The sequence below is a fragment of the Pezoporus wallicus genome, unplaced genomic scaffold (assembly GCF_028554395.1).
Source record: "Pezoporus wallicus isolate ANWC-B61680 ecotype Strahan unplaced genomic scaffold, APGP_CSIRO_Pwel_v1 contig_2545, whole genome shotgun sequence".
NCBI lineage: Eukaryota > Metazoa > Chordata > Aves > Psittaciformes > Psittacidae > Pezoporus > Pezoporus wallicus.
Genome location: NW_026640157.1, coordinates 482,941 through 501,480, shown reverse-complemented (window position 1 = coordinate 501,480; position 18,540 = coordinate 482,941). Strand labels below are relative to the sequence as shown.

At 47.3% G+C, this 18,540-nt stretch overlaps 2 protein-coding genes across 14 annotated transcripts in view; one reads left to right on the top strand and one right to left on the bottom strand.

The window, feature by feature from the left end:
- Positions 1 to 177: 177 nt before the first annotated feature.
- Positions 178 to 6,716, bottom strand: LOC130603757 (sodium-coupled neutral amino acid transporter 7-like). Its single transcript, XM_057417758.1, is given in 6 exon segments — positions 178 to 259; positions 353 to 407; positions 3,226 to 3,434; positions 4,118 to 4,159; positions 4,161 to 4,263; positions 6,659 to 6,716. Coding segments are annotated over 6 exon segments (549 nt in total).
- LOC130603758 (CCR4-NOT transcription complex subunit 1-like) overlaps positions 6,645 to 18,540 on the top strand; it is an 83,714-nt gene continuing 71,818 nt past the window's right edge. For all 13 annotated transcript variants that reach the window (XM_057417767.1, XM_057417768.1, XM_057417771.1 and 10 more), the window contains exons 1-2: positions 6,645 to 6,792; positions 15,133 to 15,415. In XM_057417767.1, coding sequence (XP_057273750.1) covers positions 15,314 to 15,415 — 102 coding nt within the window. In that variant the 5' untranslated portion in view covers positions 6,645 to 6,792; positions 15,133 to 15,313. The remainder of the gene's footprint in view (positions 6,793 to 15,132; positions 15,416 to 18,540) is intronic.

Here is an 18,540-nt window from a genome sequence, read left to right as displayed (position 1 = left end):
GCCTGGTGTGTTAAGACGACAAGATACAAACCACTACAAGGCTCTCTCAGTCAAGCCGCAGATTACAACGCTCCTCTTAGATCTTCCCAACACACCAAAGTGTTTTCTTCCCACTTCCCTTTGGTCCTAGGGGAAATCTGCATCTCATCAGCAGCAGTGTGGTTCAGCCTGGAGGAATCAGGCTGTGAGATCCACAAAGATGGCAGTGGTATGTCCAAGGGTGACCATGAACACCCCGTAGCTGACCTGGGCCCACCAGCTGTGGACACAGGAGGACAGGCCTTGTTTAGAGGGGACCTTCACCCCAGTATCCACAGGGGAAGAGGGGAGAAAGGAAGCACGTTTTGGTTACCTGATTGTCCTGGTTTCTTGGATCTCAGAGAGCTTGGCTTGAATCAGGCAGAGCCCTGAAAGGCAGGGGAGGCAAATCAGACTTAGCTGAGGCCTGAGCAGACACCCCACAAGCCAGAGAGCCACACTGCCTGTTACAGAGCAGAGACTCCAGTCAAAATAGTTGGGCTGCTGACTGACCTCATGCCACACTTTTGTCCTCTAAAGACCTTCTGGTTCCTGTGTCTCCATCCTGCTCCTTCCCTCCTCAAGACACAAGGCCAAGAGATCTATGCTGGCCTGTCGTGGTTTAAAACCAGTCAGGTAATTCGTTCGCTCACTTCCCCCCCTTTCTTTCCCTCCCCCTGCTCCCAGAGGGACAGAAAGGAGAATCAAAAAGAATGCAACTCCCACGGGTTGAGATAAGAACAGTTTAGTAACTAAGGTATAACACAAATCACTACTGCTACCACCAGTAATAATAATGATAAAGGAAATAACAAGGGAAGAGAATACAACACCTCAGCACCAGCTGACCAATAACTCGCCCCCCAAGCCCGACCAAGCACCGACCGATACCTCCTCCAACCCTGCAGTCTCCCAGCCCTTCCGGCTCACTCCCAGTTACATCCTGGGCATGACGTGCTGTGGTATGGAATACCTCTTTGGTCAGTTTGGGTCAGGTGTCCTGTCTCTGCTTCCTCCTGGCTTCCCCTCCTCCCTGGCAGAGCATGAGGCTCACAAAGTCCTTGGCCAAACCAAAACATCGCTATCAGCTCTGTTCCCGAGCTGAAAGTCAAAACACAGCACTACACCAGCTACCAAGGAGGAGAAAAATGACTGCTACTGCTGAACCCAGGACATTATCCACCCCTTATTCCATACCATTCACGTCATGCTCAGATCCCACATTTTCAATATACCATCACTCTTATCTCGGTGCACTCGTATCTTAGTGCACGGACCAGTCCCTATAATGCTGCTGCGTCCATCTGGTCCATGATGTCAGGCTTCATCTCTTGTAACAGTCTTCCAGAGCAGGAGAGATTGCGTGCAGTGTTCACACTTGTGAATAACCTGGGCAATAGTGTCCATTGCTAAGTCCACCCCTCGATCATGAGTCCATCTCTATGTTGCATCTCTGCTCTGATGGCCTGAAGTGCCATGGGCCCACCAGGCTCAAAATAATTCACTGTCCCCTTCAGCAGTTTCTGCAGCTTGTTGCTGGGGACTCCATACAGCTGCCTTCCATCTCCGATGCTTCCAAAGCACTGGAGGGGCCCAGTGGACTAGATACTTGCCCATACTGTCCCACACACCCTGCCACTCATGACTGTCCAGCCTTGGGGAAAATCTCTTGGTCTCCCTATATTGTTGTCTAACCTCAGACAAGACCCAACCTGACTCTGCTTAACTTCTGAGATCAGACAAAATGGTGGTGGGTAGAACACAGCCTGTGTGTGTGCCAACATGCTGATCCCCATCACAATCAGCAGGCAGGTCCCAAGGATACCCAAAGGCCATTCAAAACCTTCAGAACTCTCAAACGATGCTGCTGTACTTGTCACTGGGGCTGGTGTAGCTGCTGTGCTTGCCAGCTCTCCCACCACCAGCTTCTCTGAGTCCAGCTCTTCCTCCTCTGCCTTGCTGGGAAATGCTGCGTGGCCTCCTGCATCCTCCTGGGGCTCGGCAGGCGGCTTCCGGGGAATGCTCTCGGCCGTCGCGGGGCTGGGCTCGGCCGCGGGGCTCGGCTCCTCCGCGGGGCTGGGCTCGGCCACCGGGCTCGGCTCGGCCGCGGGGCTCGGCTCCTCCGCCGCCTTCTCCCGCTGCTCGGCAGCCGCTTCCTTCCTCTCCTCGACCGCCCCGACCTCCTCCACCGGCAGCCGTCCCTTCGCGGCCTCCGGCCCCGCTCCCGCCGCCGCTTGGTCCCCGGGGCCGCTCTCCCGGGCCGCTTCAGCAGTCGCCGGCTCCCGGGACCGCTCCCCCTCAGTTCCCCGCAGCCTCACGAAGATGGAGAGTAGGGCGAGGGCCAGGACGGTGAAGAGCAGCCGGACGGCCAGGTACAAGTCCACGGCCACGTCCGTCCCGCCCTGCTGCTGGAGCCCGCCCGTATTACAAGCCATTGCCATAAAGCACAGTGAGACAAGAACCTTAGCCCAGGCCCCACACTTGATAAACACTAACACAGCAAATACCGGCTCTAAGTAAGTTACAACATTCTGAAGCTGTGAGATCAACAAGAACAACTCTGAGAGCCAATAAATCAGCATTGTGACGAGTGACTATTAATCCAGTCAAATCTGTCGTTAACTCAACCCTTCGTGCCCCACGATGGGCGCCAAAAAGAACTGTCATGGTTTAAAACCAGTCAGGTAATTCGTTCGCTCACTTCCCCCCCTTTCTTTCCCTCCCCCTGCTCCCAGAGGGACAGAGAGGAGAATCAAAAAGAATGCAACTCCCATGGGTTGAGATAAGAACAGTTTAGTAACTAAGGTATAACACAAATCACTACTGCTACCACCAGTAATAATAATGATAAAGGAAATAACTAGGGAAGAGAATACAACACCTCAGCACCAGCTGACCGATAACTTGCCCCCCAAGCCCGACCAAGCACCGACCGATACCTCCTCCAACCCTGCAGTCTCCCAGCCCTTCCGGCTCACTCCCAGTTACATCCTGGGCATGACGAGCTGTGGTATGGAATACCTCTTTGGTCAGTTTGGGTCAGGTGTCCTGTCTCTGCTTCCTCCTGGCTTCCCCTCCTCCCTGGCAGAGCATGAGGCTCACAAAGTCCTTGGCCAAACCAAAACATCGCTATCAGCTCTGTTCCCGAGCTGAAAGTCAAAACACAGCACTACACCAGCTACCAAGGAGGAGAAAAATGACTGCTACTGCTGACCCCAGGACATGGCCCCATAGCATCCCAGGATGCTCTACCTGGAAAGATGAAGATGAAGCAGTCAGCCAAGCCCCCAGTGACAGAGATGACTTTGCCAATGTCAGAGATGAAGAAAGCCAGGAGGAGTATCAGGATGAACCAGATGATGGTCTGAAGCAGGCACCTCCTCTGCTCCCGAACCACGTCCTCCTCCACTGTCACCCTGGTGTCACCAAGAGTCAGTAGAATAAAACTCCTTAATACCAATATAGCATTAAGAAGCAGGCATTATTTATTGCGGTGCTGGATGCACGGGGGATAGCTCCTCCTAATGCGCGTGCCGATTCTTACAGGTTTCGTGCTTATAAGAATTCATCTCATACATACACATTTTAATTCCAAGACATCTCATACATATTATCATTTTCTCCAGAACTAATTAACATAGGTTACCACCCACTAGAGCATACGCAGTTTATTTTGAGTGAGGGTCCCAAGGGACTTTGGGATCCCTGGTGGTTGTATCTTTGTTGACTTTTGGCTGAACTTCTTGTTGTCTTCCTTTTATGGTCTTAGGTTGGCTTCTCTTCTGACTTCGTGAGGAACGGTTCCCAGTTCACTGAGCTGGAGAGGCACTTTGTAAAGAATGGTTCCTAGTTCAGTGAGCTGGATAGGTAAAGAATGTTTTTTACCTTTTGTTTTGTTTCTTCTTGACATGTGCATGGTTTTGTTTAGCTAAAGTTTAACTTGTTTTTTCTCAGTTAGTAAAATGAGTCCTCTCCTATCACCAGTGTAGTGGAGCCAGAGACCCTCCAAGACAGCCCTGTGGGCACAGACCCAGGGCAGGGGGGTTCCACATGCTGCCCCTCCTGCCCACACCAGCTCCTGCCTTCTCCCAGCTCTCACCGGCCACAGAAGTGCAAGATGGGGTAGGATGTCAGCACACAGCCTGATTAAGGCCTGGGCAAGGGCAATGGGGATGTCATTGGAGGGGTAGGACATCAAGACATCCTGTTCCACACCAACTCCAAAGGTCAGAAAGCCACAGACACCTGCTGGGAAGGGAGCAGTCAGCAGGGGATGGTGACAAGCCTCTTGCACATGTGTTTGAGGGACCAGACTTGGATGGATATGGAACAGGGCATATTGCAGGGGGGAGTAGATAGACTCCACTCCCTTCCTGCTCTGTCCCTCTGCTGACAAAGGGGTCATGGAATCATAGAATGGTTTGGGTTGGAAGGGACCTTAAACATCATCTAGATCCAACCCCCTGCCATGGGCAGGGACACCTTCCACTAGACCAGGTTGCTACAAGCCCTGTCCAACCTGGCCTTGAACACTGCCAGGGATGGGGCAGCCACAGCTTCTCTGGGCACCCTGTGCCAGGGCCTCACCACCCTCACAGGGAAGAGCTTCTTTATATCTAACCTAAATCTCCCCTGTTTAAGTTTGAATCCACTGCCCCTTGTCCTATCACTACAGTTCCTGATGAAGAGTCCCTCTCCATCATCCTTGTAGGCCCTCTTCAGTTACTGGAAGCTGCTCTGAGGTCTCCACACAGCTTCTTCTCCAGGCTGAACAGCCCCAGTGTTCGCAGCCTGTCCTGGGTGGGATGAAGCTGTGTCCCAAACTTCCATCCTAGCTCTCTGAGCTTTGGGTTGGATGGTGTTGGGCCAGGGAAGGGGGGGGTTGTCAGTGCTGACCCCATGGCAACTGGGGAGGAGGTCTCTGCCAGAGCTGAGGCATTTCCTCAGTGCCTCATAATACCTCGGGGTAGCTTCATACCCGGGGGAGGTCCTGGGGGTCTCGGTGGTGTCCCCCAGGTCTGGAAGACAGCTTGTGGGGTGGCTGAGGTGGGCAGGAAGGGGTGATATAAGGAAAGCGAGTGCCTGGAAAACATAGGGTTAAAGTACATTTAACTTAGGTCTAAGATAGAGAACAATGTTTGTTTTGTAAGTCTGTGGCGTGATAACAGAATTTAGTAGTCTTACTAACAAGAGTGAATTATTTCTTTCCATCCTTCTAATGAGTGAATAATTTCTTACCATCCTTCTAATTATCAGTTAGTTTGGAGACAGTGACTCCCGAACATCTGCTAGCTTAGGATACTCCTTGTCTGCCCATCCTGTTCTGCTCGCAATAGATTTTGTATAAAGGTCGCACTGTTCTAAATCTTTGCCAGCTATCAGAAACTTGCAGATACGGTTGGTTTCAGCTAATTTGTGATAACTGGGGCAAAGGTGAAAAGTGCACGGTGAGGAAGACTGCTTACTTCATCTTGAAGACCCCTGCCCATGACCACCGGAGGGCAGTGCTCAAGCACCAAAAGGGAGGAGACTTATGATAATGAATACCTAAACTAATTGTAATATCCCCCCTGCTCTCTTGGGAACCTAATGAATATGCATGATTGTATGTAACAAATATCTGCTTGCTTAACCCCTTGGCGTGCAAGTTAGGAGGAGCGATCCCCCTTGCACCCGGCACCGTAATAAACATACCTGCTTTATAACTCTCTTTGAGTTGTAGAGTCTGATTCCATGCTTCTATTTGGCACCCTAGATGGGACCATCTCTGTCTGGCTGTGGGACCTGCTGAGGACAGGACTACTCTGTGCACCCCTGAGATTTCTCGGGAGAACTCCCCCACTCACTCAGATCACTGCAGGGGCAGACAAGGACCATCACTAGTGAATCATCAGGTATGTTTGAACCAGGTAAAGGGGATACCTATAAGTCGTAAGGAGACGTCCTACACGAGGTAAAGAGCGTGGGTGCTCTTCAGGGGCTGCTCTGGGGTGTCAGGGTGGCAACCCCAACCCTAGGGAGGGGGTGGGGTGTGACTGAGGTGCTCCCGTAACTTCCTCTGCGGGACCGGGAGCCGGAAGCGTGCAAACGGAGAGGCAGAACTGCTCGGGGAAGAAGCGCAACCCCGGGGGACAAAATGTGTGGTACCCAGGCCCTGCGATGTGCTGAGGCTGCAGGGCCCGGGAGCGTACCCGGGGGGGGGCGGGGCACTGTGCCTGGGGCCGTACCACCGCCGGGGGGGAAGACACGAGACGAGGCAAAGGTAGGAGAGTATGGGGCGAACACCATTCGAGGAGAAAGACCCACACCCACACCCACACCCACACCCACACCCACACCCACACCCACACCCACACCCACACCCACACCCACACCCACACCCACACCCACACCCACACCCACACCCACACCCACACCCACACCCACACCCACACCCACACCCACACCCCGACTCCGCGCGCACTTTGGTGCTCCCCGCTATTTCTCCTTTCCGCCCCGCCCCAGCGCCTTGCCAGTCCCAGCTGATTGGCTAAAAGAGTAGGAAGGACTCGAGCGGTGATTGGTACAGTGCAGATGGGGAGGGAATGCTCGACAGGAAGTCTCGCCTACCCGCACTCCCTCCTCTTCCGCGCTGGCGTACCGCGAAGGGACGGGGGAGGGGAAAGGTTGCGACGTGAGCGCGCGACTCCGTCCGCCATTTTGTAGCGAAACGGTGGAGGCGAGAGGATAAAAGCGCTATCAGCCACAGTCTACCGTCTGCTCTTGGCCTTTAGGGTAAGTGGTGTTTGCCGCGTACAGTCCGTTCTCGCGGAAAGGCGTCCCGCGGGTATGCTGCGCGCGCGTAAGGGGTACTGTCGCGGGACAGCGGGGCCCGAGATCTCGATATGATCGTAGGGATGGCGAGTGGTATCGAATCGTAGAATCGGCCAGGTTGGAAAAGACCTTTAAGGTCATCAAGTTCAACCGTTTTTCTAGTACTGTCAAGGCCACCACTAAGCCATGTCACTGAGGGCCTTATCTACATGGTTTGTGAACACTTCCAGGGACAGCGATTCCACCACTGCTCTGGGCAGCCTGTTCCACTGCGTGACCACTCTCTTGCGGAAGAAATTGTTCCTAATCTTCAGTCTAAGCGTCGCCTGGTGCAGTTTGAGGTCGTTTTCTCTTGTCCTATCACTTGTTATTTCAAAGAAGAAACCAGTCTCCTGGCTCCATCCTCCTTTCAGGTAGTTGTCAAAAGCGATAAGATTTCCCCCTAAGCCTTTTCTTCAGACTAACTCTCCAGGTGTTCTTCATCAGACTTATTCTTCAGGCCATTCACCAGCTCTGTTGCCCTTCTCTGGCCCTGCTCCAGCACCTCAATGTCTCTCTTGTAGTGAGGGTCCCAGAACTGAACACAGGATTCAGGGTGTGGCCTCACCAGTGATGGGTACAGGGGGATGATCACTGCCCTGGCCATGCTGTTTTTGATAGGCCAGGATGCCATTGTCCTTCTCGGCTGCCTGGGCACAAGTTGGTTCATGTTCAGCAGCTGTCAGTCAGCACCCCTAGGTCCTTTTCCATGAGTAGCTCTTCTCCAAGCCTGGAGCATTGCATGGGGTTGTTGTGGCCCAAATGCAGGACCCAGCCTTGTTGAGCCTCATAGCACTGGACACAGCCCATTGATCCAGCCTGTCCAGATCCCTCTGCAGCCTTCTTATCCTCCAGCAGATCAACATTCCCAGCCAACTTGGTGTCATCCACAAATTTACTGAGGGTGCACTCAATCCTGTCATCCAGATCATCAATGAAGATATTAACTAATACTGGCCCTAACACCCAGCCCCTGCGGGACACCACTAGTCATGGTAGTAGGTTGTCCACTAGATGTGACACCTTTCACCACTATTCTTTGGGCTCTGTCATCCAGCCAGTTTCCAACCCAGTGAGGAATACTCCTATCCAGGCCATGAGCAGCCAATTTCTCCAGGTTCTCCTATGGGAACTGTTGCTATGGGAGATAGTGTCAAATGCTTTACTAAAGTCCAAATAGATAATGTCTACAGCCTTTCCCTCATTAACCAGGTGGGTCACCTTGCCATAGAAGGAGATCAAGTTGGTCAAGCAGGACTTGCCCTTCACGAGCCCATGCTGTCTGGGCCTGATCCCTCCATTTTCCCACATGTGCTTTATGATCTCGCTTTGGATCATCTACTCCATGACCTTCCCAGCACTGAGGTCAGGCTTACAGTCCTGGAGTTCCCAGGGTCTTCCTGCCCTTTTTGTAGAGGGACTTAACATTGGCCAGCTGTCAATCCGGTGGGGCTGGTGGAAGGAGTGCACCTAGCCCTGCTGTCTCCAGGGTGTGAGTGGGGCAGCCCACGAGGTGCCTGCAGCCTGGCCTGCGCCACTCCTGGCACTGCAACCACCCGCTTCCTCAGCCCATGTCCAGTCAGCAGGAGGAGAAGCTGAGTGAACTTTGATGGGCTGTGACTCTGCTCAGGATGGGAGCAGTGTTTTGGGTCTGTTGGTGCAGGCTGTACAGTGATAATTTCTGGGTGGCATGGAGCTCTTCAGCTTTTGAACTGTTTTAATTTCTCTTCCCTGCCCACTTTTGTAGTGTTGATCGTGACAAGTAGAGCTCTGGGAGACTTGGGAAGTGGCTGATGCTGGCCCAGCCCCCTCTTCCCCTCCCCCCCCAGCCTGGCTTGGCAGCCTCCTGTGGAGATCAGCATTGCCACTTACCCAGTGAAAACCAGGAGCCTGTAAAAAGCAGCTTGTAGTAAATAATGGGTGACTGAACTTTCCTGCAGACCCCATGGAAGGAATGCTTCTCAACGCTCTCCTCCAGTTAAGGACATGCTGCCCCGTAAAATGGACTTTCTTGTTTTGAAACTAGAAATTAGCAACAGATGCTGTATTGCTAGAAATAGTTCCTTTGCAATAGTTCCCAAACTTGGGGTAGTACTATGGTCTCTTTATACAGTAAGGCTACTGAGCAGTTGTAGTTTTAATTTCAACAAACAATTTGGACTGTTTCTACAACAGAAATGAGATAAAACTAAAATACAGCACCTAGTCTGTGGGTTTGTCATGAGCTTAAACTATTTCTGAATCCCATTTGTTGGAAGGAAGGGTGGCATCTGTTCTTAATGGAACTATTTTTTTTTAAGCAGGTAGCAGAACAGGTATGACACTTGACAGGTCATTCTGAGTGCTCATAATTTAAGTGTTTCCTGTTTCTAAGGTATCTATATTGGCATCAACTAAAATTACAAGCTGGAGGAGTCCAGGTGAGGTGACTGTTGGTAGTAGACTTCATTGTCCTTTCTAGGCTTATTGTCTTGGGTATTTCTGCCCTTATGCTTTTTAATTTTGCTGTTAACTGTTGATCCTACTGCCCTGGTGTCCCCAAACCAAACTTGTAGCAAGATGCAAGGGGGTTGGATCTTTAAGGTCCCTTCCAAGTTAAATCAGTCTGTGATCTTTCCTTCTGTCCTTCTTTCTTTTTGTCTGTCCTTGACATACCTAATTCTGTTTGCTCTTCTAGCATAGTGCTGGCTAGGTGTTTAATTCCTTTTAATTGATGCTGAAATGGCTGCTGGTGGTGCTTGGTTGAGTAAGTGGAAGAGAAACTGGGCAAAGGTAACTTAAGAAAAATGGACAGTTATATTTTGTGACCCTGTGGGTCATTGCTGTGAATTATGCTGGGAATTCTTATCGTTGTACCATGGTTGAAGACAGCAATATTTTAGCCAGACTTTTTTTTTTTTTAAATAGCCACCCCTACTATATGAATACTGCAGTTCCCTTTTACTTTTTGACATAATATTTTAACTCTTCTAAACCCCATTTTGGATGGGAGAGCAGCACAAAGCCTTAGAGAGCAGGTCCCTAAATTTTCTTCACTTGCCTTCATCAGAAACTTTATCCTGCAGTGCTTTACTGAAAGGAAAGTGGGAAGTGAGAGTTTCTTGGGGGTTTTTGTGGTTTTTTGTGGATTTTTTTGTTTTTTTTTTTTTTAGTGTATACAATCCTAGCTAAGATGTGAACGTGCCTGAAGTAGCCATGTCATGATTAGTGCATGCCTGATATATTTGAGGTATGTTCCAAACTTGGAACTTGAGTGGCCTTAGCGTATGGGAGCAAACATAATGTGCTCAGTTCAGTTGCTTTCTGTAAACTAAAGTTACTGTGTGTAATCATCATTGTGGCTTCCAGTTGACTGGAATTGAATCATCCACCTGTATTTGTGCAGAGTGTTTGACACTGCCCCACCCAACATCCTGGTCTCTAAACTGGAATGATATAAATGTGATTGATGGGCACCCAGTGGATAAGGAATTGGCTGGATAGCTGCACGCAGAGATTTGTGGTCAACGGCTCAGTGTCCAACTGGAGACCAGTAACGAGTGGTGTCCTTCAGGGATCGGTGTTGGGACCAGTCTTGTTCAGTATCTCTGTTGGCGACATGGACAGTGGGATTGAGTGCACCCTCAGCAAGTTTGCTGATGACACCAAGCTGTGTGGTGTGGTTGATACACTGGAGGAAAGGGATGCCATCCAGAGGGACCTTGACATGCTTGACGTGGCCAGTGCCAACCTCATGAAGTTAAACAATGTGATGTGAAGGTCCTGCACCTGTATTGCTGCAATCTCAGTCACAGCTACAGGTTGGGTGGAGAAGTGATTCAGAGCAGCCCTGTGGAGAAGGACTTGAGGGTGTTGATTGTTGAGAAACTGAATATGAGCTGCTTCAGTGTGCACTTCCAGCCCAGAAACCAACCATGTCCTGGGCTGCATCAAAAGGAGTGTGACCAGCAGGTTGAAGGAGGTGATCCTGCCCCTCTACTCTGCTATCATGAGACCTCAGTTGGAGTATTGTGTGCAGTTCTGGTGTCCCCAACATGAAAAGGACATGGAACTGTTGGAACAAGTCCAGAGGAGGCCACAAGGATGATCAGGGGACTGGAGCACCTCCTATATGAAGATAGGCTGAGAAAGTTGGGGCTGTTCAGCCTGGAGAAGAGAAGGCCCTGTGGTGACATGCAGTACCTGTGGCCTAAAATATTCATGCCTTTTGAAACCCAGTGGGAGTTGTTAGTTACCTCTGCAAAATACTCAGAGCATCTAAAGCTCAGCTTGAAGTAATTTTGAAATTACTTTCTTTGTAAGGCTGTTTCTGAATTTGTGGAAGACTTTAGATTTGTTGTCTTCAGCAGCAAGGCTTAGTTACTCCTAGCGCTCTGCTTCAGGTTAGAGTGTTTTTGTCAAATTTGAGTGCTGATTATATATTACTGGCCCATTCTACTTCGTGATATTTTGGATTCTTGCCTAAAAATATATATCATATTTATGTTCTAATAACCCAACTGTTGAAAAGAATCTACTGAAATAGATGGCAGGTTTAGCCTTCCAGTATCTGAAGGGTGCCTATAGGGATGCTGGAGAGGGACTCTTCATTAGGGACTGTAGTGATAGGACAAGGGGTAACGGGTTGAAACTTAAACAGGGGAAGTTTAGCTTGGATATAAGGAAGAAGTTCTTTACTGTAAGGGTGGTGAGGCACTGGAATGGGTTGTCCAAGGAAGCTGTGAATGCTCCATCCTTGATGGTGTTCAAGGCCGGGTTGGACAGAGCCCTGGGTGGCATGGTTTAGTGTGAGGTGTCCCTGCCCATGGCAGGGGGTTGGAACTTGATGATCTTAAGGCCTTTTCCAACGTTATCTGTTCTATGATTCTGTCTTTTGCAGATGGCCTGTTGATTTCCTTAGAAAGCTTTGAGGCTGCTTAACAGTGTAGATTTTGGTAAATATTTTCTATGTCTCAAAAATCAGCTGTATTGAACAATATTTAATGGTAATATTGTAAGGGCTTCTGAGTCCCATGCTTCCTAGCTTAATCCTTGGCTGTATCATAGGATCTGTAGTTGAAAGTAGCTAATTTTGTCAGCAAATCTGCATTTTTGTCCTGAACTCTGGCTAAGGGCTGCCTTTTCTGAACCTGGGAAGATGGTGGGTTTCCCTATGGACTGGAAGCTGCTTGATGAATTGTTGAGGCCAGTGGAGGGAGATTTTTTTTCTCACTAAGAATATACACATCTAAAAATATGCATAGCATTCATAGCTTGTTTAATCAGTGCTGTAGTAATTGAATTTTAGCCTCACATTGAATGACCTGAGAGGTACCTGTGCACTTAGAATCATAGAATAGTTATGGTTAGAAAGGACCTTAAGATCATCTAGTTCCAGGCCCACTGCCATGGGCAGGGATACCTCCCACCAAACCATGTCACCCAAGGCTCTGTCCAACCCGGCCTTGAACACTGCCAGGGATGGAGCATTCATAACCTTCCTGGGCAACCCATTCCAGTGCCTTACCACCCTCACAGTAAAGAACTTCCTTCTTACATCCAATCTAAACTTCCCCTGTTTAAGTTTTAACCCCTTACCCCTTGTCCTATCACTACAGGCCCTAATGAAGAGTCCCTCCCCAGCATCCTTATAGGCCCCCTTCAGATACTGGAAGGCTGTTGTAAGGTCTCCACACAGCCTTCTCTTCTCCAGGCTGGACGGCCCCAACTTTCTCAGCTTCTCTTCATATGGGAGAGTCCCCTGATGATCCTCATGGCCCTCCCCTGGACTTGTTCCAACAGTTCCATGTCCTTTTTATGTTGAGGACACCAGAACTGTGCCCAGTACTCCAAGTGAGGTCTCACAAGAGCAGAATAGAGGGGCAGGATCACCTCCTTCTTGTTTTTCATGTGCCTTAGCATGTATTTTTGTTGTTGTTTTTTCTCTTGTGTGGGTTAGGTGTGATTGCTATGCTGTTTGCATCAGTCTGAGGAGCAATACCTGGAGAAATGTGGAGTTTCTTCCTAAGGGCCTGAAAGGCGAACTCTGAAACTTCTGTTGCTGCCTTATAAATGAAGTGACTAAGCTGGAGTTTTTGTCCTGAGTTTTTCAGGCTGGCTGCTGAAATCTGGTGCTCCCCCAGGGACTGAATTCCTCTTGCTCTAGCTGCTTGTGGTGGCTTTGGTAGGTGCAAGTACTGTGGCATAGTGGTCCATCTGTGTAAGCGGCGAGGAGAAGCAGACAGGCCAACCCAATATGGGTGATAAGCAAGCTTCTATTTTATTTGTGACGCAGTTCACTTATATAGGAGTGGTATTTAGCCACTCCTCCTAGGCACAACAGTATTGGTTAGACCCACACAGCTTCCTCCACATTCTCCTCCCACATCGGGTATCCAGTTACCTGTGGGGCCTGCCCCTTGCCTTGCTCACACAGGCCTCTAAGACTCCATGGCCTTGCTCTTAGAGCCATTCTGCAACACATCTGCTTCATTTTTAACTGTTTTTCAGAAGCTTTAGATTGGTCTGGTATGTTAAACCTTGCCAGTAAGAACATCTTGGAAAGTATGTACTTGCCAAGCCCAGTGACGCTTTCTGGATTATTTCAAAGAGGAATGGAGTTATTAAAAATAAAATAAATTCCGGTACTGTGCTATTGAGAAATCTTGTTAACTTTTGCGCCTCTCCTCCTTCCTACGAAGCTGTTTCAGTGAGTAGGCTTTTAAATCTGTGTATAAAGGTAATGAATTGCAGCTTGTCAGAGGTATACAAAAGAATAGGAAGTTTTCCGTAATTCTTGCTGCAGTTTTGAACACACTTTAAAATTCTTTCAGAGCACAACTGCCTTGTCATTGAAAAATGCTTTCAATAACCCCCCTTGAGAATGTCTTTTTCATGGGATGCAGGTTTTCCTGCACAAGCAGGATCTTGCATAGCTTCTAGGAGTACACAAGGGTTTCTGTGGCATGATGAAAGCCTGCAAGTCTGTTGATGATTTGACTACCCTTATAACTACTTTACCCACGTTTTTATTTAAGCTAATAAACTTTCCAAAGAGCAGAATAGTCTTCACTGCCTGCGATAGGATTTGCTGCTCCTGATGTTTTAAAATGTGGGCAGATGTTAAATAAGCTTTAGTTCTAAGTGTGAGAGAGTAAAAACCTTTGTGTGAAGGGGAAGAGTTCTTAAATTCTATGCAGCACAGCCTCTTCAGCACACCTTCATGCTGCTACTGTTTTTTTTTTTGGAAAAGCCACAGTGCTGCAGGGGCTGCTTTGAATTCATGTGACCTAAGTGTCACATGTGCTAAGTTAACACATCACCTCTGTGATCCATCTCAATGATGAGGCAGAAATCATGGACTGTATAGCCAAGACAGTAAAGCAATAATTTTAATCCTAAAATGGATCTTCAGACTCTTGGCACAAAGCCTAGTGACCTTTTGTGTTTTGATCAAGTAGAGCTTCAAAACAGTGACTCTCCAGCTTGTTTCAACCTCTGATAAATTACAGTGCTGCTTCTCAGAGCAGCTTACAGCTTTCTTTGAGACTCTTCAGACTGTTGATTATTCAGGACTTGCTTTGGGATACAATTTTATTGCATTGGCAATCTGTAATTTCACAGGCGAGATGTCAAGTGCCAAGTTTTTTGTTGTCATAGAAATTTATTAATCTGGCAAGTTCTGCTGTTGTAGCTGGAAAAAACTGTTTTAGTATAAGCCCCAAGTGAGGGTTAGTTTATTGCAGTTCCCTGTGTGTTACTCATTCACAATCATTTGTTTTGGTGTGTACAGTTGAGTGCAATGCTATTTTGATGGTGTCAATGCAAAATATTGCAAAGATGCTTAAAAAGCACTTTTTTAATAAACTTGTTATTGATGCTTTAAATGATTATGACCTGTTGCTGTGTGGTATCTAATTCATTCTGCATATGATTTTCTTCTTTCTCCCAGTATTGGAAAGGTAGTCGTTCTTAGAGAGCTGTTTACTAGCTATTGAAGCCTGGCAAAATGTAGAAACCAGTAAATGTGGTCAGGTATTGTGAAAACAACTAAGCTTGTGTTGTGAAAACTTTATAGTACTTCCTTGTAGATGTAGTTATGTCAAACAACTTCTGTAAGTGAAACTATCAGTCATGTCTGTATTACCAGTTCCTTTGTTAAACTTTAATTTACTTGTTTTACCATGTTAGCTTGGAAACAAAAAAACAAAAAAAAAAGATGTGATATTGCTTCATGTCCCAGGACACTTCAGAACTTAAATCTAATGTGATACTGTCTTTCAGGTGCCATGTTTCAGAACAGAGGAAGACAACTGAGAAAGAAGAGCTGAAAACAGTAACACAGAACCAGATAGATGCTAAGCGGGGGGGGGGGGGGGGGAATTAACCTGTCTCTGAGGTGACTAAAGGGGAATAATGGTGATTTTGCGCCAGGCTCGGCTGCCTGCTTCTGCCCCAACCAGCAATGAATCTTGACTCGCTCTCACTGGCCTTGTCTCAAATCAGCTACCTGGTGGACAATTTAACCAAGAAAAACTACCGAGCCAGCCAGCAGGAAATACAGCATGTAAGTAGACTAATGGTGCTACAAAAGAAATTCTGGAAGTGTCAAATGGAGTTTCTCTTCCCATTTGGACTGTGCTCTGCCGTGATCTCATGTGTATTGCTGTGCACTGTTTTTTGTGGTGTTGAGAATCACAGATTGTGCCTCTGATATTCCAGTTGGTTTCATCTTTCAGGTCATGGAATACAGCAGCTCAGCTGAGACTAGTATTAAGTTTGTAGTTGAATATTAGGGTTTGCTGCTCTTGGAGGGTGGTATCCAAAGCCTTCCCAACTCTTTCAGGTTAAATCTTTCAACTTTTGGACGTTCCATAGAACACTGATTGGGAGAGGGAGGAAAAAATGCATTTACTGTTCAGTTGTTGCACTGAAAGCATGAGTACGTGGATACCTACATCTGAATGTCTGAATGCTTTCACTTTGTCAGATGCAACGTTTTTGTTCTTCATCTCGCTGGATGAAGTGTGGCTTGGTGGTGAAGCCAAGCTGACTGTCTGGGCCCTGGGTTTTCAGGAGGCAGGCAGGGTAACTGCAGACTGAAACCCAAATATCTTAAGATCTGGGCAAGAATTCTGGTTTAGCTGACCTTTTTAAAAATAGCTCTGAGTAGCCGGATGGACTGAAAAGTATTATCCACAGAGAAGTGGTTAGGAGGAATTGAATGTTACAGAGTCTGTTTTAGAAACTGGTTTAGTTCAGTTCCCAGCAGACAGCTGGGCCAGTTAAATATTCCCCCCCCAGTGCAGTCCTGCAGTGATTTGCATCAGATTAAGAGGCCAGAGGGGTTATTCGGAGTGAATTTCTAGGAACAGCTGACTTTAAAAGTGCTTTTATTACTTATCTTGAGGCAAGGGGGTAATTTCAGTAGTATTCACTGCTTAAAATGATCAGGTAAGCCATGGAGATGGAATATGTTTCTTGTAACCTTTGTGAGGTTTCCATGCTTTTGCAAGTTAAGCGCTTGCAGGGAGTTCAGCTGAGATCACTATTGGTTTCAACAGCCCATTTGTCCAGCAAGGTGTCACTGAGGCATGACTTGCAGATCTGTTACAAACTTTTAGGTAAAGAATAATAAACATTGATCTGGGAGAAGATAGGGTTGATCTGCCATTCGTTTGGAATATAGATCTCTAAAATGGGGACCAATTGTTTGTTATCCTTCATGCCATACATCAGGCTCACTGTGGTGAGAGACTGGAGTCTGGTCTGTGGAAATGGCTCTTTTGTGTATGGTTATAAGGCAGATCTAGGATTTCAAGACTAAACTCTTAAAATCTCCATGATACCTTGTCCTTTTTATTGTTTTAACTTCTTGGTACTACTTTCCTTCTGTGGTTACTAGTACAATTTTTTCTTGGATGAAGAGATTATGTATGCATGCTTTAACTCTGTCTCACAGTACAGTGGTATAAATTTTTGGTGTAATTGTTTTACAAAGCTTATATCTAAGCACAATTGCATTTAAATGTATCACTCAAGCATAACACTGACAAAGCTTGAGGTACTAATTTCTGCCTAAGCATGCTCTAATTAGTCATTTAACATAGGTGATGCTTTAAGACTACCTCTGTTCTGGAGACAGGCTGAGAGAGGTGGGCTTGCTCAGCCTGGAGATGAGAAGGCTCCAGGGATACCTTAGAGTAGCTTCCAGTGCCTAAAGAATAGGAAATCTGGAGAGGGCTTTTGACAAGGGTCTGTAGGGACAGGATAAAGGGGAATGGCTTTAGCCTGACAGAGGGGAGACTGAGATGAGATCTTAAGAAGTTGTGTCTCACCATCTGTGAGCAGGGGGTTGGAACTGGATGATCTTTAAGGTCCCTTCCAACCCAAGCCATTCTGTGATTCTATGATTTTTATCTCTCTCTACAGGAAAGCTAGCAATTCTCATTCCTGTCCCCTGGAAAAGCTTTTATGTGAATGTAGTTAGAGTTGAAAGATGCTATACTGCACTTCAAGCCTTCTCTTTCCCTCTTCCTTATATATAAATTTTTTAATTATTATCCTTTTGAAGTTATTTCTGTGCAAGGAAGCAACATAATTCTGATGCAGAAAAGTTGCATTGATGGCTTTAGCACGTACAGCTTTTGTCTCTGTCCATCTGCTATGATGAATTAATTTTGGTCATAGCACCAAGTAGCTCCCTAAGAGATTACTCCAGCTTCATGCCACTCTTGTTACCACATCAAATCTACATATTTAACTGGGATTGCCTCAACAAATTGTCTGTTTTCTGAAGCCTGAGCTAACCAGTAGACCTTGCTGTCCATTCAGTTTTACTGGCTTTTGCACCATTCTGAGCATCTTCCTACCTAATCATGGGGGATGGCCGCTTTCAAAGGCAGCACTGAGCATGACTGGAGTGGGCTCTTTACTCTAGATTGATGTACCACAAGCCTCTGGTCAAGAAGCAGAGCTATATCCAACTCGGATGTTTCTTTCCAGCGGAACATAAGTTGGCAGGCACTGGAATAAGCAGGCTGAGAGGGAAAGGGAAACATAGCGTCAGGTAACTGTAGAGGAATTGTGATGGGAACAATCAGAAACAGCAGAGCTGGAGCACGCAGAATCTTTTTGCACAAAGAAGCTACTGGCAAACAAGGATATGGGTGAGGTAGTGGACTTGGTGGAGGCAGTCAGTGCACATGCAGAGCTGCTGGTTTGTGCTGGCACATGTTGTGTCTGTCCTGGGGGAGCAATGGCAAAAAACTTGCCAATAAAGGTTGGATTTGATGTTAGCTGTACTCTTTAGACAAAAGAGGCAAGCTGCTGGTGATTGTGACATCAAATTTCTGTCAGTATGGGTTTTATTAAAAACAAGGAATGCTGTTGTGTTAGATGAGATTTAAAGAAGTTAATAAGCACTGAAACATCCTGAAGATACTTCAGACAAAGCTGACCTGGTCTGTAGTCAAGAGTTAAACTTGAGGCAAATGACAGGGGATGCTAGCAAAGATGTAATGCTGTTAAGATGTAGTGATGAGTGATAGGTGTTGCAAATTAACAAATATGCAGATCATACCTTTCTGACTGAGGTGTAGAATTTGGTTGAATGACTTAGTAAAAAGTCTTAGCTGCAGGTGTTCAGCCTCTGGCATTTTATTTTATTTTATTTTTTTAAAGCTTGCTAAT